General features: G+C 36.5%; 1 protein-coding gene across 9 annotated transcripts in view; it reads right to left on the bottom strand.

The window, feature by feature from the left end:
* Positions 1 to 27,268, bottom strand: part of TNNI3K (TNNI3 interacting kinase) — a 309,994-nt gene that overhangs the window by 93,927 nt on the left and 188,799 nt on the right. For all 9 annotated transcript variants that reach the window (XM_033225301.1, XM_033225303.1, XM_033225302.1 and 6 more), the window contains 3 exons: positions 8,982 to 9,034; positions 8,610 to 8,662; positions 5,521 to 5,653 (listed from right to left, as the gene is read on the bottom strand). In XM_033225301.1, coding sequence (XP_033081192.1) covers positions 5,521 to 5,653; positions 8,610 to 8,662; positions 8,982 to 9,034 — 239 coding nt within the window. The remainder of the gene's footprint in view (positions 1 to 5,520; positions 5,654 to 8,609; positions 8,663 to 8,981; positions 9,035 to 27,268) is intronic.

The raw sequence follows: 27,268 nt of genomic DNA, 5'->3' as shown, positions 1-27,268 counted from the left end.
TCATAAAATCTTTGTCCGTGCCTATGTCCTGAATGGTCTTGCCTAGATTTTCTTCTAGGGTTTTTATTGTTTTGGGTTTTACATTGGTCTTTAATCCATCTGGAGTTAATATTTTTATAAGGCATAAGGAAGGGGTCCAGTTTCAGTTTTCTGCATATGCCTAGCCAATACTCCCAGCACAATTTATTATATAGGGAATCCTTTCCCTATTGCTTGTTTTTGTCAGGTTTGTCAAAGATCAGATGGTTATAGATGTGTGGTCTTATTTCTGAGTTATCTATTCTCTCCCATTGGTCTATGTGTCTGTTTTTTGCTTACCAGTACCATGATGTTTTGGTTATGTAGTCTTATAGTGTAGTTTGAAGTTGGATACCATGACGCCTCCAGCTTTGTTCTTTTTGCTTAGGATTGTCTTGGCTATATGGGCTCTTTTTTGGTTCCATATGATTTTTGTTTTCTAATTCTGTGAAGAATGTCAAAGGCTATTTAATAGTAATAGCATTGAATCTATAAATTACTTTGGGCAGTCTGGCCATTTTCATGATATTGATTCTTTCCCTCCATGAGCATGGAATGATTTTCCATTTGTTTGTGTCCTCTCTTATTTCTTTGATCAGTGGTTTGCAGTTCTTCTTGAGGAGGTCCTTCACTTCCCTTGTTAGTTGTATTTCTAGGTATTTTATTTTCTTTGTAGCAATTGTGAGTGAGAGATTCATTCACAATTTGCCTCTCTTCTTGTCTATTGTTGGTGTATAGGAATGCTTGTGATTTTTGCACATTGATTTGTATCCTGAGACTTTGCTGACATTGCTTAAAGCTCAATAGGTTTTTGGACTGAGAGGATGAGGTCTTCTTGACATAGGATCATGTCATCTGCAAACAGAGACAGTGTGACTTTCTCTCTTCCTATTTGAATATGTTTAATTTCTTTCACTTGGCCTGATTGTCCTGGCCAGAACTTCCAATACTATGTTGAATAGGAGTAGTGAGAGAGGGCATACTTGTCTTATGCCAATTTTCAAGGGGAATGCTTCCAGCTTTTGCCCATTCAGTATGATAATGGCTGTGGGTTTGTCATAAATGGCTCTTATTATTTTGAGGTATGTTCCATCAGTACTTAGTTTATTGAGAGTTTTTAACATGAAGGGATGTTGAATTTTATCAAAGACCTTTTCTGCATCTATTGAGATAATCATGAGGTTTTTGTCTTTAGTTCTGTTTATGTGATGAATTGTGTTTATTGATTTGCATATGCTGAACCAGCCTTATATCATGGAGATGAAGCCAACTTGATTGTGGTGGATAAGCTTTTTGATGTGCTGCTGGATTTTGTTTGCCAGTATTTTATTGACAATTTTTGCATCAACGTTCATCAGGGATATTGGTCTGAAGTTTTCTTTTTTGTTGTATCTCTGCAAGGTTTTGGTATCAGGATGATGCTGGTCTCATAATATGGATTAGGCAGGAGTCCTTCCTTTTCAATTGTTTGGAATAGTTTCAGAAAATAAGGTACTAGCTCCTCTTTGTACCTCAGGTAAAATTCAGTTGAAATCCATCTGGTCCTGGGCTTTTTTTTGGTTGGTAGGCTATTTATTATTGCTTCAATTTCAGAACTTATTATTGGTCTATTCAGGGATTCAACTTCTTCCTGGTTCAGACTTGCAGGGGTGTACATATCCAGGTATTTATCCATTTCTTCTAGATTTTCTAGTTTATTTATATAGAGGTGTTTATAGTATTCTCTGGTGGTTGTCTGTATTTCTGTGGAGTCAGAAGTATATCCTCCTTATCATTTTTTATTATGCCTGTTTGATTATTCTCTTTTCTTCTTTATTGGTCTAGCTAGTGGGTTATCTATTTTATTAAATTTTTTTAAAAACCACCTCGTGGATTCACTGATTTTCTGAAGGGTTTTTTTGTGTCTCTATATCCTTCAGTTCACTCTGATGTTGGTTAGTTCTTTTCTTCTGCTAGTTTGGTGGTTGTTTTCTCTTGGTTCTCTAGTTCTTTTAGTCATAATGTTAGGACGCCAATTTGAAATCTTTCTAGCTTTTTGATGTGGGCATTTAGTGCTATAAATTTATCTCTTAACACTGCTTTAGCTGCATCTCAGAGATTCTGGTATGTTGTCTCTTTGTTCTCATTGGTTTCAAGGAACTTCTTGATCTCTGCCTTAATTTCACTTTTTTACCCAGGATTCATTCAGGAGCAGGTTGTTCAATTTTCATGTAGTTGTGTGATTTTTAGTGAGTTTCTTAATCTTAAATTCTAATTTGATTGTGCTGTGGCCTTAGAGACTGTTTGTTATGATTTCAGTTCTTTTGCATTGGCTTACGAGTGTTTTACTTCCAATTAGGACATTGATGTTTTTAAGAGTAATATTTACAATAGCATCAAGAGACACAAAATAAATAGAGATAAGTATAATGAAAATTATGCAAGGTTTGTATGCTAAAATATGTAATATACGAAATTTAAGAAGATCTAAGTGAAGATAGAGATAAACCATATTTACTGAGGAGAAGACTAACATGGTTAAGATGTTCATTCTTTCTAAATTGATGTAATAATTCAATGCAATCGAATCAAATTCCAACAAGCTTTTTATAGGAATATAGACAAGCCAATTCTAAAATTTATATGGAAAAGCAAAAAAACTAAATGGCCAGAACCTTTTTAACAAAGAAGAACAAAGTTGGAGGATTCACATTACTTAATTACATGACTTATTATAACATAGTAAGATAGTGTGGTATTGATTTAAGGGTAGACACATGATCAATGAAACAGAATAGAGTTGGAAATAAATGCATACATACATGGTCAACAGATTTTTGAAAAATATATCAAAATAATTTAATAAGAAAGAATACTATTTTTGAAAAATTATGCCAAAAAATTGGACATCTATATTAAAAAAACAAATGAACAAACCAAAGAATAACAAATTCAACCCAAACTGGGTACTTTAAAAAAATAAGAACTCAAAATAGATCTTATAAATATAAAACCTAAACCTGCAAGACTTCTATAAAAAAATAGGAGGAAGTTTTTATGGCTTTGAGTAAGGCAAAAATATTTTAGATAGAATACAAATTGATTTAAAATTTTGGTAAGATGGATTTCATTTACATTAAAAACATCTGCTCTTTGAAAGACGTTGCTCAGAATACAAAAAGGCAAGCCACATATTACAGGAAAATCTTTGCAAAACATGTAGCAGGTAAAGTCCTTTTCCCTATAATCCCTATAATCTAAGAAGTCTTACAACTAAATGATGAGACTTTTTAAACAAACATTTCACAAAAGAAATATGGATACCAAATAAGCACGTAAAAATGTCAATATTTCTAGTCATTAGAGAAATGTAAATATCACAATGATGTTCCCCACTCAAATGGCTAATATATACATATATATTTAAAAATAGACAATTCAAAGTGCTGGCAAGGATGTCAACTGAAATTCTCACCGACTACTGTTGGAAATTCATAATGGTACAGACACCTTGGAAAAACTCTTATTATAACATGTAGTAATCCATCTGTTACTCATTTATCCAATGGAAATGAAAACAACCACACAAAGGCCTCAATTATGTGAGTAGATTTATTCTTAATTTCTCTAAAATGAGAAGAACTCAAATGGTCATGAACTTCTGTATGCATAAACAAATTATGGCACATCTATAGTATGAAATATTACACAGGAATGAAAAAGAATAAATTACTGATAAATACAGCAACATGATTCCATTTATATGACATTGGTATATACGCAAGCTTATCCGGACAGAAATGAGCTCATTGGTTGCCAAGGTCTGGAGGTGTGGGAAGTGGATTGATTCCAAACAGGCACTGGGAACTTTTTGGAGTGATGGAAATGTTCTACATCTTGATTGCAGTTGTGGTTATACAGCTGTATATATTTATTAAAACTCATTGAACTGTTAACCTAGCAAGGTAAATTCTACTGCATTATATATTATACCTAAACAAACCTGATTTTTAAAAAGACTATTGCAGTGGTTTAAATGAAAGATGGCTTGGGCTAGGATGGTGGTGGATGATGGTAAGTGGTAGAGAAACCCATGTATTAGAAGGTAAAATCAACAGGGCCAGGTTAATGGACTGACACAGGGGATGAGGCAAAAGGAGTTGTATTTCTTTCTTACGAAAAAACGCCACAGTACATTTAAAATTATAATCAGTTTTCTGTATATCCATCAATCTTATCAGGATGCACACTCTAAGAGGTAGAGAGAAGGAAGGACATCAGAACAAGACCTTACAAATGGCAATGTTGTTTCAGCTCAAAATTGAGTCCACACATCCACACTGTAATAAGGGCTAAGTCTAATTTAAAACTATAGAAAATATGTAGAGAAAAATTAGGACAATTACATCGTCATTATGCTTAACAAACTATGCACAGAGCACACAACCTGTGAAAAGCACTCTGCTATGCAGAGTGTAATTAAAAGACCATATGATAGCTTGGGGAAAAAAACTCCAAAATAGAGTATGAGATGAGATGTGGCTTCCTCTCTGTACATGAGACTCATAAATATTTTGATGTTGGTCAAGACTTTTAACTTGTTAAAAGGGATGTTTAAGTAACATCTCTTTTGACTTTATCCTTCTTATACATTGTTACAGGGTGGCCATTAGGAGATTACAATATAATTATTTAAACATTACTTATGATTACATTTGACAACTACTTTACAAGTGTGCTAAGTTTTAGGGATGCAAAGTCCTTAAGGAGATTTGTCTAGTGTGATAAGATATGAAAGCAATCCAAACGCAATTGAGAGATAGATGCAAATGAAGTTTACTTTAAACCTAAAATATGTGTCTATTTTACCTGTGATTAGATTCCTCACCTTCACTTTCTACAGGTAAGCAAAGCATAATGTGTATCATCAATGAAAGCCAGACTCACTGCATGATCCATTTTTAGAATGTATCTCTCTCTCTATATATATAGATATAGATACATATATATAGATAGATACATATATAGACACATACACACACACACACATATAATACAAAAATGTTAGGAAAACCAGTCTTCTTTTTTATGATGTGAGATAAGCAGAGAGCAGCCCTAATAGGTTATTTCTGTGTTACTGCTTTCTTATCCCTATATACATGTTAAAAGGGCAATTCTAAAATCTAATCTCAAAAAATAAATATCACATTGTCCACCTTATTTGCCCTCACATGCCACGTGATCATAATTATTTGCTTGTTTTATTAGCAATCAATAAGTCAAGTCCTAAACTTTAATATATATTTATACCTGCATTTCTGTGTGTCTGGGTCTGAAATCACGGTTAAGTCATTAAATTTTCTGGGTTGGGCACACACCTTAAAACAATCTGAGATTGTTTGCTTACTTCCTCTTTTGCCATCTCACTGAGAATAGTCATTTTGTGAAAAAAATATTTCTTGAAGTTATAAAAATCCAGTGAACTTTGTCAAACAGGAAAACTTCAATTGCATCGTGTCTTACCTGGCTTGAGATGAGCGAATGGAATTTCGCCAGTGAGAATTTCCCACAGACACAGAGCGTAGCTGAAGACGTCTGCTTTGATGGTGTACCGAGTGCACTGCGTGAACACCTCAGGAGCCATCCAACGGAGGTTCTGCACACCAAGAAACATCCACAAGCCATTTACCAAGTGTTTGGTTCCTCCGCTGCAGAGTAGCATTCTTCTCAGTGAGAATTGGCTGTGTTCTCCCGATGCTCTCAAAAGGCATAAATATAAATTAACATCCATACATATTGCCCTAAATGTGTATAATCAACACATTTATACATACACAGTGTGCTTACTGTGGCTGTTCAGTTCCTCAAAGGGCATTTTTTAATCATTGGAAGATCATAAAATTCATAATTCTTCCTAAAACATCACACCAGTAATTAATCATCAAGTAACTCTGCCTCTTATACAATGAGAGGCAGTATTATTTTTTAAAAATCTATAAACATCTTTCTCCCTTAGAAGCCTTCAAGGTTCAGAATAGCCAACCATGGATTCATCTAGGGACCCTATGTCTCCCTGGGAGTGAATCACACACTGTGGGAGGCACCTCCTGCAAGTCTGCAGGTTGTAATTTAGGAAGTTACTAAATTAGGCCCATAAATAGTGCGCTCATGGCTGAGGAGAGAAATGGCTCCAGAAGAGTGCCCAGAATATTCCTATGAAGTAGATTTATCACTGGCAGGATCAGGTCTGTCTTATTTTCTCTGCCCAGATGTGCTATTTATGAATGCTGTTTGTGCAATATTCTGGAAAGGAAGCCCATAAAATGTTACAAGTCCCTTCATGCAAAGTTCTAGCCTCTGTTTTGATGAGATTATGTACATTCTTTTCATTTGTGATTTCCCATTTTTCAGTTAAAAAAATTAGTTTCCATTCTGGGATGCAAATGCATAAATTCGGTTGATTTCTAGTTTAGGGCACAGAACACTGAATTTTGAGTCAGGAGATGAAAATTCTAGTTCTGGCTCTACCACTTACTGAACCACTCTGGGCAAGTCTCATGTTTCCTGGACCTCAGATTCCTCAAGGACAAAGCACAGGAGCCACACCCTCCCAGTTCTAAATCCCCATGGCACCTTATCTTACTAATAAACTTTACTAAACACTTTTAAATGTCCATTGAAGGAAACCATGATTCTTTTATCATTCTTACCAAAATCTTGTGTGTAGTGTTGGTTGCTTATTCTTTCGAAATGTACACCTTATTTTGAAACCAAGCATAGTTACAGCTTTCCAATAGTATCTTTATTCTTATTACGGTGCTCATATGCAATTTTTCTACATGAGCTTCCACATTCCAGAAAGCCTCCATTTCTATAGCAAATTATGCATTTTGTCACAACATTGTATATGTGGGAGCAGGTACACAGTATGCCCGTTTTTGCACAGAGGGGTCATAGAGTGATTAGATAACATACATAAAGCCACAGAACTAATAAGAAACAAAACAGCTTTCAAAATAAATTTCAAATTAACTCTCTTATTCTAGCAGCATAGTCTTTAAGCACAGCACTAATTTATTTATTAGCACGAATTTATTTATTTATTAGTGCTGTGCTTAAAGACTATGCTGCTATAATAAGAGAGTTAATATTACCTGCTGTTGGTTAAATTCAATTGAATTACATTCAACAAAAGTTTATTTAGTTGGAGAGTCTCAACTAACTGCTTTCTAGAAAAATGTGGGGGAATTTTTAAAAGATGCAGTTACTCAAGATCAATCTTAGGCCAATAAAATCATAATTTCTAGGGATCAGATTCAGGCACTATGCTTAAAAAAGTTTCTAAACTTATTTTAATGTGCACCTAGGGTTGAGGACCACTAATTTAGCTGCCTCTACATCCCATGTCTTGGATGAGCTTTGTGTCCTGCCAAAAGATCACTCATTGTTCCAACTTCCCTCACCTCATAAACTGCCACTTTCCTCCTTGATCACCTCACTCCGGCCACGCTGACTTTGAACACACCAAGAACTTTCCTGCCCCAGGACCTCTGCACTTACTATTGCTCCCACCTGCATAGCTCTCCCCCCATGTAGGTTACTCCCATGTCAGTCCTCTTATTAAATGTTAACTTTTTCCTTCATCCTATCTAAATGGCATCCCCATCACTCTCCATTCATTTACTCTGCTTTTATTTTTCTTCAAACACTCATCACTGCCTGAGATAGATTTTGTTAATTTGTCCAGTATTTATCCCCTTCCAGTAGTATATTAGCTTCATAGGAACAAGAACTTAGTTGATGTTGCAAAGAATGAATAAGAAGAGAGGACTGGAGTTACAAGCCTGTTGTGATACTAGTCCAGAAAAGAGATGATGAGAATCTGAACTGAAGCAGCAGGAAATGAGAGGTTTAAGAGGTTAAGATGAACTTAAAGAAGAAAAGAAAGAGACATCCAGAAAAGGTGACTGAGTGTAAGCAGAAGCAGGAAAGGGAAGGAATGAAAAATTACTCCAGGCTTAGGTAATTAGTTATCACAAGCAGTCCAGAAAGAGAAGTCTACTTTTTTTCAGGGGGAGGGATTGGGGAGAGTAAAGGAGAGGGCAGGTAATGAATTTAATTGCAGACATTTTGAGTACAATTATCCTTGCTTCAGATATTATAATTTATATTTTACTTAAACATTAATACTTGGATATACCACTTATTACCTTACAATGTTAAAGTGGAGAACGATGAATAGTTAATAGATGCTGATGAACTACTAATTTTATAGTGAGCTCCCTATTAAATGTTAACTCCACTATAAGTAGTTAGGTGATCTAAATATGAAATGATCCATGCCCACCACGTTCTTTTCAGTTACATTTGAAACATATTCTGTAGTATTTTACCCATAATGTTTTCCAAATATATATCTTATCTATTTCTCTAGTAGAACCTTGAGATAGTTATTTTGACAGCTTACTAAAAATAAAAACATAAGCCATTATCCTGACACTGAGACAATGACATTTCTTCCAGTTAAAACTGTTCTCATCTTACATCCTCTCATGCTGAGATTACACATTTTAATTGGTTTATAATTATAGGAAACACAAGCAGCAGCAAACCCCAGGTTGTTTTGTCATGTTGTCTTCATCCAGAGACTGTAGAAATCTTGATTCTGAGGGAAAGAGAAAATAAACCGCGTCAAAGGAAATATCTTAAAACCAAGGTCAACGATCACAGCTAAAATTTTGAAACCTCAAGAAACTTCTGTCTTTTTCCAATTCTCACTTCCCTTCTCTTGGCTGGAGATAACAAAGAAGAAAAACTAGAAATAAATGACAGAGTTTCAAAATGCAGCGTCACTGAAATTTGAATGATTTAGGGTAGGATAGCTGTCAGTGTTCAGTGTTCAGTTTCATGGTAGAATATCAGGTCCCCAGTAGGAACAAAATAAAAAGGGATGCCATTTGGGGTATTACTCATGGAAATCTCACCTCCAAAATCTGCCACCACAGCATGCCCGTCCTCATAGAGAAGAATATTGTGACTGTTAAAAAAAAAAAAAAAAAGTAGACATTGAGTAAGCTTTGGTATGTCCTAATCTAATTGGTCCCTCAAAGAAGAGGACCATAGACATCATTTGTTTGCCCTAGAGACTAAATTGGCCCTAAAGTGCTAAATCAAATTTTTTAGTTTTGCTGATTCAAAATAGCTATTTATAAAATGTAATCATGTTTATACTTTATCTAATGTTGAAGGTATAAAGAATTCCTACTTTAGACAAACCCTCTAAACTTGTCAAAAAGACCCATCAGCTGAAGATCAGTTTCTCAGCTCCTTGAGGCTCATTTGCTAACACAATTGTGGTTACAAGGAAAGAGTGAAAAGCATCATGGGCCTATTAGAGTCAGAGCAAGAGAACGAGCTTGCTGGAACCCTAGGCACAAAGACAGTTCAAGATAAGGCCTGAAATGAATGTAGCAAAAGGATTCTCTATGGAAAATACCATGATCAATACATTCTAGATACAATCTCAGCACAAAGGAGTGTTTTGAGATCTGTGAAATGATGCCAGCTAAACCACTTTTTAAGGTTTTGAGAAGAATAGCATAAAGGTCACCAAAGTCCCCCTTCAACCAAGAATTCAAGTTAGATTAAGAACAGTGTCAGAGTAGATCTTAAATGTTCTCACAACACACACAAAAAGGTAGCCATATGAGGTGGATAGATATGTTAATTAGCCTGATTATGGTAATCATTTCACAGTGTATACATACGTCACATCACCTTGTACATCATATGTATAACTTTTGTTTGTTAATTACACCTCAATAAGGGCAGAAAAAAGAGTGTCCTTTTTAAGAAGTAAATCAAAGCTGAGATAGTCCAAAGAGAGGTTAGTCTTCCCCAAAATTAGTAAATTTAGTTGTGGACTATCTTACAGATATGCATATGATAGTCCAAGATTGTCTTTGAATGCTTCTTACCATATGTCTTTGATGCTCATTTCATATTTGGCTTGTAAATGAGTCTTTTCAGTATTAGGAGATTGCCACTGGATTTTTTTTAGTGCATATGGGCTATATTTATTTTATAATAAATTACATAATGTTCCTTTATCCTTAATTATTTTGCTTCATGGTCAAAACATGAAAAACACCACTATTTCTTAATCTTGAGTGAGTCCAATATGATATTGAATCACTTTATATAATTGCTTTCCCACCTTGACTTGACCTTTACAAAAAAAGTTACTTTTGAACTTCTCTTGTAATTGCTACTGATTTTATCTTTGGAGTATAGATAATCTTCTTTTAAATTACAGAAAATCTAAAATACGTTAAAATCATATTTCTTGTAGTAGCGTGGTGTAGAAGTATCCCAGGATGTCAAACAAAACAGAGACCTCCAACATGATGTCTTTAACCACAAATTACTAATGAATATAGATGATGAGAACGAGACTGTCCTGTCAGAGAATGCTACAGCACCAGGAGCTCTCTGGAAGTTCAAATGCAACACAAAAAGTGCATCTACACGCTGTACTACTAGATACAGTGGGTTAAGAAAGAGATTAGCTTTGAAGTGGGCTTTGAAGAACAGTCAGTTTGTAAGTGTATAAATATGTGCTGAGACTTTATCATGTGCCAGGAAAATTTCTGTATACTGGAATATAGTGGTGAACAAGACAGGCAAAGACTGAATTTATACGGTAGTGTAAAGGAGATGAGGCTGGAAGAGACAACTGGGGAAATGAATTCTAGATTGGGGAAAGATCTTGGCAAAGGGCAAGAATTGGGAGTGTGTGTAGTATGCAATAGGAATTATACTAAAAATGTACTTATTAATCAGTGCATGCTAAAAAATAATGAGGGAATATTTGGGTGAAAGTGGTGTTGAACTGCTAGGGAATTTGAAATTAGAGAACAATTCTGGACTTGATGCAGGATGTCAGAAAGCACTAGTACAAGTTTTTATGTATATATTTTAATACTCTGAAATCACAGACTGGTATTTCCAAATAACTTTAGAATGCAGTTACCAAATGACTAAAGTGCGAAGGTAGAGTAGAAAAAAGAAAGCAGTAGAGTGGATCCATCAAAACATCTGAGAGAAGTGTCTATATCTGGGAGCAGTTTAAATATTAGAGGCTAAAAGACAATGACAACAATAACAACAACAACAAAAACAAAGATAACCTCCAAAATTCTAGCTTGACCTTCTGACTACAAAGCAATAATATACACAGTGAGAAAGAGCCAGAAAACCTGGCAACTTTTATGAATAGAATAGTGGCTTACTTGGGAGTCTGTGGAACTTGAGTCAGAGTTATGCTTGGGAAGATTAGATGCACCTGATACACAACTATAACATTTATCATATTGAAGTCACATTCAAAGTGAACTCTTATGTTTAAAAAACAGTAACAAGTCAAATAAAACACAGGATGCAGTGACAGTTTAGGAGCCCAGGACAATGCGAGTTCACAGCAATAAATGGGTCTAAACATCCAAAAGGATGCTATGAAAGTGACTTTGCAGAATGAGAGCAACTTAGCAAGTGCTAGAATAAAGTGAAAGTTTCTATTCACTTCAAGATAGTCTTGGATTTGTCCACTCCTTCTCTAGCCACTCAGTAATAATGAAAACTAAATTGTAATACCATCTCTAAGATTCTTTCACTCATTTTTTCCCACTTTGAAGTAAGCTGTGCTTCCTGTATGGAGTGAAATTCATGAAGGGGAGCAGGCAGGGATGAAGCTGAGAGAACCTGTGCCAATCAGTCACAGTGACCTAGCTTCAGTGGGCATCACACCCAGAGTCAAAGCCTCTAGAGTCAGGGAGGTTGAGTGAAGGGTCAGCAATGTCAGGTTTGAGGATACCAGGGAAGGAGAAGAGCTTGGAGCTTAAGCCAGCTAGGACAACAGAGCTGGTGCAATTATTATTAAAGATGAGTTCAAGAGTTTATTACTGAGAGATGTCATGAGCTACAAGTTTGGAGCACTGTAAAGATTGTGGGAATATTACTGAGAGATGTCATGAGCTACAAGTTTGGAGCAGTGACAGAGAGGGTGGCAGTGCAGAGAGAAGGGAGTAAATATTGAGTGAGGGTCTCCTGTGAGCAGGCACTGGTGTTTTCAACGTTTTTCCATTTCTCATGGAGCCGCTATGGAGATGGTATTAGCATACCTATTTTACAGATGGATAATTGAGGCTAGAGAGGTGAAATCAGTGTCCCTTATCATAGCTAGGAAGAGGTGGAGCCAGGATTCAGTCTCCAAAACTTTCCTGTTTTAGGATAAGCTGATTTTCACACTAACCATACCCAAAGGAGGAGTCAGGACTGCTATAATTAGATGTCTGGAAATAAATTCCAGAAATCTTGTTTGGGTGAAGTCAGACCTACCAGCTAGTGCCCAAAATACCTGTTTTCAATACGTTACTGTAAGGTGACGAGACTGAAATCAATAAGCTAATTAGAAATAAATCTAATAGACCTCTGTTCCACCAAGGCAAAGCAGGCAAAGACTAACTTTCCTCCCTTCAAGAGATTGGATACTATGTCATAGGCTCTTTAAAGAAATGTAGGTAAAGGAAGCATAATCACTGCAAACAAGGAAAGTGCAATTTGACCTGGGAAGTAAGCCAGGCACATGAAGAGTGTCAACACCAGGGAGACAATCATCAGGATCAGGAGAGAGAAATAGAAGGGTGATGGGAATTCTCAGACTTCTTTTCCTTCAAAAGATCACCCAAGAGGTTTATTTACAGCCATTTGCTCTTCTATAAAATCTCGAGAGAGAAAGACAGTCCTCTGTTATATATGATGTTGCAGAGTATATTCATGAGCATTGTAACATTTGTGGAAACAGCCCCATGAGTCAGATCCTTCTAATTTGAATCTGACAAATCAGAAAAATTTGATTTGATTTGACAGATGAGCAAACCTGTCAGTAGTTAGTTGAGCTAGTGCCTCAGCCCTTACCTTTGAGGTCAAGGAAAATAGTTAACTTATACTATAATATACAAACATGTACACATAAGCTGTGCACATGCATGTGTGCACACACACACACATACATACACTTGCATCTTAAACTATCCAGAAGCATCTTTTAAGGCGAAGAGTCACTGAGGAATGCTTTTTAGATAACAGAGAGTTTGGTAAAGACAATTAAAGGAATTTAAGTAGATAAAAGTCAACAAGTCCTTTATGCTTAAGGTAATTTTTAGCATTTCTACATTTAACATTTTGATTTCATCTAAATAAATGTGATTTCTATACTCCACGCTGTTTGCTCACTTCCAATTTTGTTGTGTCAAGTGAGGCTTAAGCTCAGAAGCAAGTTGCTTAGTTCATGAGCATGCCCAGCCAACCTTGCAGTGTCAGCAGCTCAGAAGGCTTTTTTGCTCCTTTTGATCACCCTGCTTTATAGGAGATGTGATATGCTAGAAGCGCATTTACTAATCTGGAGACCTGAACAAATCTCTACATTTTACTGTAACTTACCTCCTTTCATCTCTTGCCCCTCAGTCTCCTTGGCTTCTTGCCCCAGATGGTAGGACTTGGGTTGAAGTTCTAGCTCAACCAATTTCTGACTCAGTTTACTGTCTCTGCTGTGAAGGCTAAGTTCTGTGCTAAAAGTTACAGTGTATGCCTTCAGAAAGACAGTGTGGTCTGTTTGGGAATGAAATGCAAACTGAAAGAACGATCAAGTTACATAATCTAAAATTTAAAGTGGTTTGCATTCTGAGATACCTAGAAAATAATATAGTGAATGTAAGAATTTATTATAAGAAGGAGCATTAACCAAGTAGAAAAAAATAGTCTTAAGAAATACGAGGAACAGGAGGTACTACATAGAAAGAGGACCTAGAGTCAGAAGACAAATCAATACCTAGTTTTTGCTATTACCAGTGCTGTGATTTTGGCCAAATTATAATACTTTAACTTTTTGAGACTCCTTTTCTCATCTTCAAAAATTGTAAGAGGAATGAAGAAAATGAAAAAGAGATAGATGGAATTTGGTAAATTCTGAACTGCTAAATAAGTATTAGCTATTATTAATACACATAATACCTAGCTTACAGCATGTCTGTACAACTTAAGTGCAAATGCACTGTTGTAAACAATAAAGCTGTATACATTAAGTATTAAGTAATGAATCTTGGAAGCAAAGTGTCTTTCTGACTTGAAACTCACAATAGAGACAGACTTTACTGTGGAATATTTCAAGTCACTCTTAGCCCTAGAGAGTCTCTTTTCCTTCCACTCTTATTGTCTAATTCTCCAAAACTATTTCTGCTTTGATTGAATGACTGTGTTTCACCTAAAGGAATCTTTGTTCCCCTGACTGCATTGATACCACAGTATTTGGATTTGGCTGTAGCTTTGTCTTTTACCATGAAGCAAATGATTTGAGTCAATTGTTTATGTAACAGAAGTGAGTATTTATCTCTTTGAAGTGTCTGTCTTTCACAGATTACTCCACAATAATGTTCTCTTAACCTTAACAACACATACACTTAGTGGAATACAAAATATAACTGAGGGCAAGATTTACTTCATCCAAATAAGCGATGTGAATAGAATCCATGCTCTGACCTTCAGTTCTTTCTTCCTCAGTAACACAGTTCACGTTCAGAGATGAATAAGCTGTTTGCAATGTGGTATCTGCATATGTGTGTGTTGTATTTAAATCTTATAAATGTTTTCTCTAGATTTCTTTTAACCAAAAGTGAATGGAAGTTAAATTCTGTTGGTTCCTTTCTACAAAATAAAATTTTCCCCAACCTCAGAACTGAATTAATTTAATGAAGTCATTATGTAAGGATCATGAGTCTTTTCATTTTAATTGCCTGTATTGAAAATTTACCTAAAGCGCTCAAATGATTCATAATCAGTTGGTTATGCACTGTAGTCCAATACTAATTGTCACTATTAATCAGACTGGCCTGATTATTAGACCATTTTCCAATTCTGATTTTCTTTCAGAGCTGGACTGAAGTTCATGGTGGCCTTAGAAGGATCAAGGTGACTTGCTACTTTCACTCTGCTACCATTAGGAGTTCTTTTAAGTCACTTAAAAATTCATAAATATTAATTCATTTTTTCTGAATTACAGAGCCATGTAATTGCCTATGTCAGTCGTTACTAACAAAAACTAGTGTAAGGGCACCATGGCCAACCTCTCAGCGTCCTTATTTGAAGAGATGACAGCCCCCAGAAGTGCAGGCTTAATAACACAACTGCAATGCTTCCCAAGCTTCCTATAAGCCACTGTTTTCTGATGTATCCCTGAAGGTGATTAACTCACATGATTAAAGACACATGGCTATCGGCATGCCTGGAAGCATTCCAAGGGTTAAATCAGTGGAAGCAATTAGGCTTCATTTTCAATCTCATCACACTGTGAAAGTCATTAGTTTACAAACACATCTGCCTGACAGGCAATCATTCAAACCTGATGCTGAGGAGTCCTGGTCTTCGGATCTGCTGGCTGCCACAATTTGCCCTTAGAGCTACGTGATAGCTCAGGACTCTCTTCCTGCCACAGACCTTTCTGGGGAGTCTTACCTTGGTGACCTTCAGAATAGGCAACTACATTTTTCTCTTCTCTTGAGTCTTTCTTGAAAACCCCTCATGAACTTTTGGCAGCTGCCACTGCCAAACTCAGTGGGATACCTGAACATAAGACTCCCATACACTGAACTGATTCCAATTTGTTTCAAGGTGCTGACTAGACCCTTGAAGTGCAATTCACATCCACTTACTTTGGATCTTTGTACCCTTTCCTAAAAAACTCTTCCAAGTCATCAAGATCAGTTCCTTGTAGTTGCAAATATAGTCTCATATGCTTCCTATTTTGGTCTTTTTCTTATCTGATTCCATCTATCTATCTATCTGTCTATCTATCTATCTATCTGTCTATCTATCTATCTATCTATCTATCTATCTACCTACCTACCTACCTACCTACCTATCTAATCTCTGCTTCTTACATAGCTACATAACAATTGTTGATCATAAAGTCATTATCTTCTTGAGGACAACTGCTGGAGGTACTGGTTTTGAGCCCCAGGATAACAGAGATAGTACCTTTGGGTTCAGGGAGATTAGCTCCTTATTCATGTATGTTATGTGGTAACTGGACTATCAGGAAATACCTGAGGCTGTTTCACAATTTGGGCTGCAGATAGAAACATGATAACAATTGTACAGTAACATGAGAAATCACATACTTTAAGTTCATAGCCAAATAAAGCCTCACCAGACATTCTGTTTTTGCAGAGACAGGGTCTCACTCTGTTGCCCAGGCTGGAGTGCTGGAGTACAGTGGTGTGATCATAGCTCACTGTAACCTCAAACTCCTGGGCTCAAGCAATCCTCCCACCTCAGCCTCCTGAGTAGCAAGGACTACAGGCACACACCACCATGTTTGGCTAATTTTTGAACATTTTGCAGAAATGAGGTCTCAATACGTTACCCAGGCTGGTCTTAAACTCCTGCCCTCAAGCAATCCTCTCACCTTGACTTCTCAGAGCACTGAGATTACAGGCATGAGCCCCTGCATCAGGCCACTTCACCCTACATTCTTGACACCTCCATGTACCTTGGGGCCTAACATAAACTACTTCAGGATTCCTACCATGTCCAGAAGAATTATCCTCAAGATAAATGAAGCCTACGGAAGTCTGTTTTTCAGCCTTTATCAGGGCACTCCCCTCCTTACCAGAGGCCAGAGAACTTCAAGTGTAGGCTTTCCTATTAATCTCTTTGAAGGCAGTTCTTCACTACAAATACAAACTGTAATTTTATTTTTTTATGATGCCAGAAAACAACCCTAGTTTGACTTCACATAGATTGCCTTGAAATTCCTTGTATATATCCTTGCTTCTTTAGAGGAGGCATGCAGGTGAAGAGCCATGTTGACCATTCAATAGCTCCCAGTACTCATCCAGGAATAGCAATATACAGATCTTAAACATAATCTAGGTTAGAGAAAAGGAATTTACCAAAGCCCCGATCATGACTTATAAACATGGAAAGCCTAATTTCAGTGAACTCTTGGAAACCATGGAAACTGAAAACTCCAATAAATGCAAAGGATTGTAGAACCTTGATTTTTCCTAAAACAAACTTCAGCCTGTCAGTAGAAGTATATTTGAAGGCTTACCTCTAAAGCTAGTGGATTTGTCCCATTGCCAGTGGGATTGAAGAGGTGGATTATAAGATTTGTATTGTGGTTAAACCCATTTATTGAGGGTATTGTGGAAAAAAACTCATACTCTTCACTTACTATTTGCTCAACACCATAAAATGCAAGTGGAAGAATGATAATGACTGAATAAATCTAACCACATACATGCATGATATTGATTCTGAGGTTTCTATGAGCAAGTGCTCTAGAATAAACAAGCAAATATAATTTTCATTTCTATGTATGGTTACAGTCATTTCTTATTCATTTTGGCTTGGTATAATCTTATGAAGAATCTTAGGTATGCAAACTGCAAAATGTAACATTTTTGAATGCTGAAGTGACAAGGTAACAACACGAGAGATGACAGCTATGAATTCATTACATATAATTTGTTTTTTTTTAATTTAAAATTAAGAAAGGGAGAAAGGATATTGGAACAAAATTGGTAATTTTTCTTCATAGGGACTAACATTTCTCTAGTGCATTGGTACTGTGGATGAGCAGAGGTTTTTGAATTCTAACAATTGGTTGTGAAACTTGTATTTGGTGGTCACAGGTGAACAGTGTGGGAGATTTTTTCCCATAAAGCATATAGTCAAAACTTTAGAGAACAAAGAAGATGGCAAAAGATATGTGACATTTAAGTATGAAAAGGTAATAATTAGCTAGCCTGATTACTGAAATAAAGTCATCAAGCCAAAAAAAAATCAAAAAAGTTTCCAACTTTTGCTCTTTAAGTATTACCGAAATACTGCTTCCTAGCCACCTTTCTGAATATTCAGTTTTGAATGTACTAAAAATTACAAAGTCCCTACGCAATCCCTACTCTATACATAAGCCCTGAAATGCACTGGACATTTGCATGTGATAAGCAAACCCAGTTCTTCCAAACCAAAGGACAGGCAGGAAAACAATATGAAAGTCTACATAGCATAAATGTAGCAGACAGAGAAAAAGGAGATATAGCAAGCAATATTTTAGAATTGAAAGGAAAAGATCATTAAATGATCCCTTATTCTATGAAGGAAGAATGTGAAGAGATGTTTTTCCCCCCAAGGCCACTCAGTGAATCATTTGACTAATAACTCTTCTTTTTCCTATATTACTTAGTCTTTTTTCCCTGAACTGAGGATCTAAGCATGTCTCCAGCCTATGTGAAGTGTGGAGATACAGATGCTAAAGGCACTAACTACAGGGTATCCATTTGTACAAAAGTGTCACTGGATTCTTCTCACTCACATTTAAGAAACCAAATCCAAGAATAACTCTTTGGCAATGTGCCAGGGACCTTCTGCGCACCTATTCAACACCCAGACATAAAAGATCTGTGAATACTCTCCATCTCTGCATGTTAAAGTTCAATCCTAGACACTAGTGGGGAACTGAGGGAAACAAAACAAGGCCAGGGAGAGGAGAGATTAAAGGAAAAATTATATGAAAGATGAGTAAGAGAAAAAAAAGATGCCATTGACATTTTGTGTGCCAAGTTTCCTGTTAGAAGACCCTGGCGTAGGTGCATCATGTGTCAAGCAGAGGAGGGCTGAGCTTAAAAATAACAGCTGTGAGGAGAGCTGGGTTTTATCAACAAACAAGGTTTTCTGTATTAAGAAGAGAAGCCTCAGACTTGGGCAACTCCAATAGAGCAGGCGAGACAGCTCTATCTCTGACGAGCAGAGGCTTTGCTCCTGCAGAGCCTGACCTCTAAGGAGTCTTTTCTTCTAACCTCTCAGAAGGAGCCACAAATGAGTGTTTTAAAAAGTATGACTTCAGGGGAATGTTTGCAGTTCCTTGCAAAGCAAGGATTTGTTGGTAACTCAAGAAAGGAAACTGCTTTACCTACTGGACTAATCTGAAACTATAGCTTTTACTATGGTATCTCCATCTCCCCTTAGTGAACACAGGGAAACTAAATGCCCATGTGTCTGCAAAAGGGCAGGTTAAAAATGTATTTAGTCCCATATGCCTTCCATCAAGGACACTTTGAAAATTCACAAGAAATGAACATATCTTTTTTTTTAAAACTCACTGAACCATTCAGCGTCTCTTCAGTTGCTCAGAAGAGAAGCTGTTTATTTTTTTCAAGACACCAGATAGTCCATCCCTGTGAGCTAGAAGTATTAGTCACAGGAATGTAAGTTATCAACCATGACGGTTTAGGGCTATTTTAGCTCTAACCCTTCATCAATGCTATGTGACTGTCCCCAGAATACCCTCTAGCTCCTTCTTGCTTCTCTCCTTCCCTTTGTTCATGGTGTCTCCTCCAAATTTGAATTTGCTTCCAACTTTTTTCTAAATAAATATCCCCATATTTCAGGACCCTGCTTGATAATTTCTTCTCATCCCGGCTTTCATAGCATCTGTTTCCAATAAGGTTATAAGCTCTACCAAAGCAAGAACCATGCCAGGAGAGTTATTGGTAACCAATGAATTCATACTGAATTAAAATGTATTCCTGACACTGGCGGAGTAAAGGGCAAGAAAGAATCAGAAGAATGGGAGAATTTTATGGGGTGGTTATATTTAGCAGCAACTTTCCCTAGAATTGAATTCTTTAGTTATCAGACCAAATTGTTGTTTCATATTTTTTATAAATATCCAATTTGTGACTTAATTTTCCCCTTTTCTTTAGTGTTACTCCAGGAAAATTCTTATCTATAGATTTTCTATATATTTAACATTTACTCAATAAATTTTTATGAAATATTTATTTGACTTTTACTACATTGCTGGATATTGTGCAGGACATAGCTTTCCAACAAGCTCACCTTTTCAGTCCAGATGAGGAAATGAGCTGAATAAACACTCTTCACTTTATCCCTCTAATTATTGACTGCAGTGCCTAAGCCAGGCCCCTCTGTCTGAAGTTCTACTCACACCAATGACTCCTGCCTCATGACCTTCCTGACCAATGTGTTCCTCATCCTTATTTTAAAACAAACTTGTCTTGCCTGTTGTTTGAATCCTTGCCCAAATATTCTAGCCTGCACCAATTGAGACTAAATGCTTATAACTATTTTCAGTTCCATACATATGGCACTTAGTATATGTTCTCTCTTCTTACTACCTTTTTTCTCTTTACACATATCTCATATTTCTCCAGGTAGATTAAAAGTATTCTTAAGCCACTTTGTAGAATTTGTCCCTATCCGAGCAAACTATAGCAGCTCAAGAAACACTATGGTTGTGAAAATCAATATAGTTACTGATATAACATCTTGACTCTTCAAAGTAACCTTCTGAGAAACATTCTATGTCTCTCTCCCTCTCTCTCTCTTTTTTTTTTTTTTGAGATGGACTCTCACTCTGTCATCCAGGTTGGAGCGCAGTGGTAAGATCTCTCAACTCATTGCAGCCTCCGCCTCCTGGGTTCAAGTGATTCTCTTGCCTCAGCCTCTCAAGAAGTGGGGATTTCAGGTGCCTGACACCGTGCCTGGCTAATTTTTATATTTTTATTAGAGATGGGGTTTCACCATGTTGGCCAGGCTGGTCTCAAACTCCTGACTAATTTTTATATTTTTATTAGAGATGGGGTTTCACCATGTTGGCCAGGCTGGTCTCAAACTCCTGACCTCAAGCGGTCTGCCCACCTTGGCCTCCCAGAGTGCTGGTATAATAGGTGCAAGCCTCTGTGCCCAGCCTCTATTTCTCTCTTCTTTATAATCAATACTCTTAAAGGGTTTACTGCTTCTACATCTTCACTGACCATCCCCTCTTCAATCCACTACAGTCTCATTTTGTCTTTACCACTCCAATAAACCTTTCTAGTGTAAACTATTGTGTGGTTAAAATCCAATGAAATCTTTTAGGCTTTATATTACACCACATAATGCCTTTGAGCCCTCCTTCTTCTCAACCAAAGCTTGTTTATTTTCTCTTAGTGAAAGATATCACCATGAATTTAGTTACCCAGTTATAAACTGGGGGCCATCCTTGATTCCAAGCTCTTCCTCAACCCCCTCATAAAATGTCACCATGTCCTAACAATTCTATTTTCAAATCTATTCTAATGTGTCCATCATGCTTTCTAGATATTACTCAATTCAATAGTATGCACTTATCTCCACTTGACAAATCAACAATCTAAGACTTTGTCTTCTAATATTTTATTTGTAGAACTACAGGAGCTCTCCTTTCAATGGTAAGCATGATGTTAGGCATTAAGTAATTATACTGATAAGTATTACTCTGTGCTGGGCATAGTTGTAAGCAATACATGTTAACCAGTTTAATATTCACACAACCCAATGAGATATATAATTATTATGCAATTTTAAATATGAAGAAGGAGGAGATAAGCTGAAACATGAAAGGATGAATGACTCTGATAGTGTTTAGAAAATCTAATGAGAATGTGTAAGGAGAAATGTGATGTGTGACTAAACAGTTAAACTATATGAAGAAATGTAATCAAAGGTTAAGCAACTGCAGTATGGTAACACAGCGAGGTACTTTGAATTCCTCATCTCATTTAGTCTCCACAGTATCCTTATATGGTAATATTAATATTTCATCTTTACTACTGAGGTATAAGGTCACACATTTGATAAAGTGTCAGAATTATGATTAGAATCCACATTTTGCTGGTTTCCAAATTCATTTACTTTCCTCCACATATGCTTTGACAGGTCACATAGAATGATTTAAGTAAAGTTAAATTAGAAAGTATGGCCTAGATTTCTAATTTGTTGAATTCATTTGGGAACATCTGTTTTGAATATTGTTTTTAGTGGAAGTAAGGAGAATGAGTGTTAGAAGAGTGCGGTCTATAAGCTACAGAAAGTATGTGCAACAAAGGGCATAAAAATGATGATTAAGGAAAAGTCTGGAACATGGAGAGACAAAAGAAAGAGGGACCACATGAAGGGGAGAGGTGAGGTGTGTGCATGTGGGAAGGCTGGGAGGGGAAGTGGTGGTGGAAGTGGCCTGTGGCATCTGAAGGAGGAGATAAGCTGAAGCATGAAAGGATGAATTACCCTGATAGTGTTTAGAAAATCTAATGAGAATGTGTTAATAGAAAATGTGATGTGTGACTAAACAGTTCAACCCTATGCATATTTCATGATGATGTCTTTATGTGATCAGGTTACTCATGAATCCACTAACTGAAACAAAGCCGAAAGTTACCAGTGATTTTATCCAAGTTTACCAAAAGCTGCTGAGACTTTGTATGCATCATGGAAGTGACACATGATTAGTATTCTAAAGATGTCTATGGGCTATCCAGCACGTTGCGGATACTTTGTATTCTGTACTTTATCTCTGCCGCAGAACATTTCCTTCCTAAAGAATTTAGTGTGTGTGTGTGTGTGTGTGTGTGTGTGTGTGCGCGCGCGTTTGTCTTGATTTGTGTCTAGCTGTTCTATTTAACTCCATGGTAATGGAAACAAGAATCTTATAAAGATTACCCACATACCCTGTACAGTCAAGAAAACAAATGCAAACATTAATTTCAGTGGCTGGTCTCCAGCAGATGATGAGTTGAAGTGGCCCTAAACTCAGGCACTTGAAGTTTGGTTAGAGAGCTCTTGTGGAATGTGGAAAGAGTAAGGGACTGTGAAGTGGAGACTTGGGTTCAAATATCAGCTCTGCCATTTAGTTCACTGAGTGATCCAGGGGAAGAAATTAATTGACTAAGCTTCACATTTCTCTTCTTTAGCAATGTGAGATTTTTAATAAAGATGAAATGAAATAATACTTGTGGAAAAAATCATCTAGCTTAAACCTGACATATAGTGTTTTCCCAATAAAGAAATAAATATTGGAAATAAAATACCTGCATTGGAGAATTAATTGGTTGCTTTCTAATAGGATAGAAATAAAAAAATCAAATGAGATATTCCTCACAGAGTAATAAAAAATATACATATACCTTCACTTTATTTCAGGTAAAGGGGATGTGTGAACAATCTTAAATAGTGAGCAAAAGAATACATAACCTTAGGTAGAAATCACCTTAAGATATTAACTCTTACAGAAGGTATTAGCACATTATGACTCTAAAGGCTGTGAGTGAGTACATATTTATCGCCCCAGTTTAAAATGTCCTTTATTATGAGGAGTAGGTTTCTGAAAAGAAGCAATTGTGCTGAAAAAATTAAAATAAATAATAATAATAATAAAAGCAATCCAGGGCTCTTCTTTCCTCCTTAACTTGCATGTGACTCTTGGTTTTTCAAATTTTAACCAACTTGGAAAAATGCTTTCAGAAGGTTGAAAACCTGGGAGTTTGGTGATCAGGACTCCATTCCATGTTTTTTTTTTTTTAATTATACTTTAAGTTCTAGGGTACATGTGCATAACGTGCAGGTGTGTTACATATGTATACTTGTGCCATGTTGGTGTGCTGCATCCATCAACTCGTCAGCACCCATCAACTCGTCATTTACATCAGGTATAACTCCCAATGCAATCCCTACCCCCTCCCCCTCCCCGTGATAGGCCCTGGTGTGTGATGTTCCCCTTCCCAAGTCCAAGTGATCTCATTGCTCAGTTCCCACCTATGAGTGAGAACATGCGGTGTTTGGTTTTCTGTTCTTGCGATAGTTTGCTGAGAATGATGGTTTCCAGCTGCATCCATGTCCCTACAAAGGACACAAACTCATCCTTTTTTATGGCTGCATAGTATTCCATGGTGTATATGTGCCACATTTTCTTAATCCAGTCTGTCACTGATGGACATTTGGGTTGATTCCAAGTCTTTGCTATTGTGAATAGTGACACAGTAAACATACATGTGCATGTGTCTTTATAGCAGCATGATTTATAATCCTTTGGGTATATACCCAGTAATGGGATGGTACTTCTAGTTCTAGATCTTGAGGAATCGCCATACTGTTTTCCATAATGGTTGAACTAGTTTACAATCCCACCAACAGTGTAAAAGTGTTCCTATTTCTCCACATCCTCCCCAGCACTTGTTGTTTCCTGATTTTTTAATGATTGCCATTCCATGTTAAGAGTGCTGAGAGTGGTATGCTACACAGTGGGCCTGAGAAGGCCCAGCACATCCCCTTCCTCAATGACCCGGAATGGCTTATGTCTTTACCCCTGCCAGGTATTCAGGTGATGTCAGTCCTCTTATCCTAAGCAATCAAGCTAAGTCACTCATCCTTGTGTAGTCTCTACCATTTTCCCATTTTACAATCATCTTTCTTTCCGATTTAAATTCTTACAGCACTTAATTCATACTATAGTGTAGAAAGAACAGTGAATTTAGAGAAAAAAGATTTAAACTTTACCACAGCTCTGCCAATAAATAGCTTTTCTTTTTAAAAAATTACCTCAAATTGCTTATCTCTAAATATGTTACCTCAATTTCTCTTATCTCTAAGCGCTATCTTGCCAGGTTATTGTAAGGATTAAGCAATAAGTCTATAAGACCTTAGTAATTTGCAAAGCACTACATAAATGTAATCATTCATCATTTATGTGTACTTCTGAACCCCCACTTGGCTGTAAGCACCTTTAAAACATGAATCATCCTTTTTGTTATTTAAATCTTTGCGATTAGAAGTCTGTAAGGTTTTGATTTTGATTTTTACACGCTGGACGTTCAGTAAATGTTATTCATGCTGGCAGTGTTCTGGGGCTTGTCAAATATCAGGAAGAGCCTTTAGACTTCACAGAGACTCAAGACAATTCCAGTAATTGCTCTTCCACCTAAAAGCAGATAAGTAACTGATGCTGACTATGGATAGAGAAAAGATATTTTTAAACACACTTATGCCTAGTGTTCCATTATTGGAACGCTAAGCATGTGGGAGTTATTTATATCATACTGCTTAAGATCATCGCCAAGGTCTGATTTTTCACTCATGTAAAAATTCAAAAAATTGCAACCTCCAGCATAAATGGGTTAAGATAAGAAAAAGAACAAAACTAATTAAAATTCCTGACAATATAGATACGAATTAGCCATTTTTTTCCATCTAAAGTGGCATGTAAATTTGAAATCATTTTCAAAGATTGATAAAAGTCACATTCGAAACTTGAAAGAGTTACCATGTGATAATGTTCTCTGACACTTATAGCTATTGCTAAAACTGGCATCTGCAGAACATTGCATCTTAATGTCAACGTTGCCTTGTTATGGCTTGAGTGGAAGCATTGCAGTTTGAATGCAGCTGCTTTATGACATGATAAAGAATTCTGAAGGCTGTGATGCTGCTTGCAGTGTTCTCTCCTGATAAAGCAAAAGTGTAGGAGATATATGTTGGTATTTAATAATTTTGAAAGCTTTGAGAAAGCTGTGAGAGCTTGGCAAAACATAGCTGGCCAGAAAACCTCTTTGAAGTATTTCTCAAGCCCTGTTCTTATCCTCAAAGGCAAAGTGAAATTCAAGGAAGACACTGCATGGGAGCAAATCCCAGTAACTTCCTCTGGCAGTCTTTCTAGCGTCCTACATTGTTCTTTTCTTCCTTTTCTTTGAACAAATAGATGCACAGAATGAATTATGTGAATTCTGAAATGTTCAATTTCAAACGGCAGTTTTAAAATATATTAATTTAAACATAGCAAATGATTTATTTGCAGTTTTACTCCTCCAAATATAGTAGAACTTCCACTTAATTTTTGGCTTTTACTACAAAGATTTCTACCTCTCTTGTAGTTGCAAATGCATAAAAAATGCATCCAAATCTATTTACTCATTCATGTCATACCTATATATTAAGGAATCAACGTGCATGTCTCCCATAAATTATTTTGTCTTTTCTCTTTTCACTCTAACACCTATGGCATTTGAATGTATTCACTCCTCAGATCCTTATTATTTTCTTCTTTGATGTATAGCCATTTATGTTGTATCACACCCTCTTAATACATTATGAAATCTGTGAATACAATATATATGTATCGTAATCATTTCTATACTTAACATGATTCCTGGAACATCATAGTCATCCCAGAGATGTGTCTTTAATGCATAAATGAAAGCATATTTAGTTTTATTCAGCAACTTTCATTTGTTATGCTACTTTGGTAATATCCTGTGTAGGTTATCCAAATTTTCTGCCTGAGAGCAGAGAACTAGATGGAAACTTTTGCCTGAAAAATAATGGATTATATTATTTCATATATATGCAGAATATCTAGTTTGTAGACACAGGCTATTGGGTACCCTCAAGCTTCCTTTTGAAGCACCAAAGAAAAACAAAACACATACACAATGTACACACATCAAAAACACACATATACACAAATTCACAATAGCATTATGATAGACACTCAATACACAATAGCACAAATCAGTGATTGGCTGATCTTTCAAAGAAAACACCCCTAATCGTAGCATGGATAGTGTAGTAAGTTGAATGGTGGCCTCAAAAGATAAGACCACCTCCTAATCCCCAGACTCTGTGAATATTATCTTATTTGGAGAAAAGGTTTTAACAGATAATTAAGTAATTAAGTTTTTTGAGATGAGATCATCTTGTATTATCGAGATGGGTCCTAAATCCAATGACAAGTGTTCTTGAAAAGAAGAAGACACAGACACACAGAGAAGGTGATGCGAAGAAGGAGGCAGAGATTGGAGTGATGTGACCAAGAACCACCAGAAACAAGAGGGGCAAGGAACAGAATTTTCCCTAGAGCCTCTAGACAGAGAACCACCCTGCTGACACCTGAACTTTGAATCTGCCCTCCAGGACTGTGAAAGAATAGATTCCTGTTGTTTTAAGCCACCAAGTTTTGATAATTTGTTACAGAAGCCACAGGAAACTAATATAGATGGGCTGGTTAAAAAATATTTCTTTGTTAATTTAAACCCAGAACTTTAAAACAGCAACAGCAGAGACAAAAAGGAATTATGAGAAAGCATCTAAACGCCTCTTTGTGATTATTACCCACCTGCTAAGTAGGAGCAATCAGCCACACCTAAGCATATCCTAGCGAATTATAAAATATTGGAATGACTGAAGGTATCCTATAAACATCTAAGAAAGAAACTGACTTAAATAAAAGGGAGTTTACGATGATTTTTATGTGTGTTTGTTTTTGTTTTTGTTTTCCTCTTGAGCATCTAGAAGAATGGGCTAGGGAGAATTTTGTTTAGGAGGTTAAGATGGAAATCGAGTC

Source organism: Trachypithecus francoisi, unplaced genomic scaffold (assembly GCF_009764315.1).
Source record: "Trachypithecus francoisi isolate TF-2019V2 unplaced genomic scaffold, Tfra_2.0 Lachesis_group12, whole genome shotgun sequence".
Lineage (NCBI taxonomy): Eukaryota > Metazoa > Chordata > Mammalia > Primates > Cercopithecidae > Trachypithecus > Trachypithecus francoisi.
This window is presented reverse-complemented; position numbering and strand designations above follow the sequence as displayed.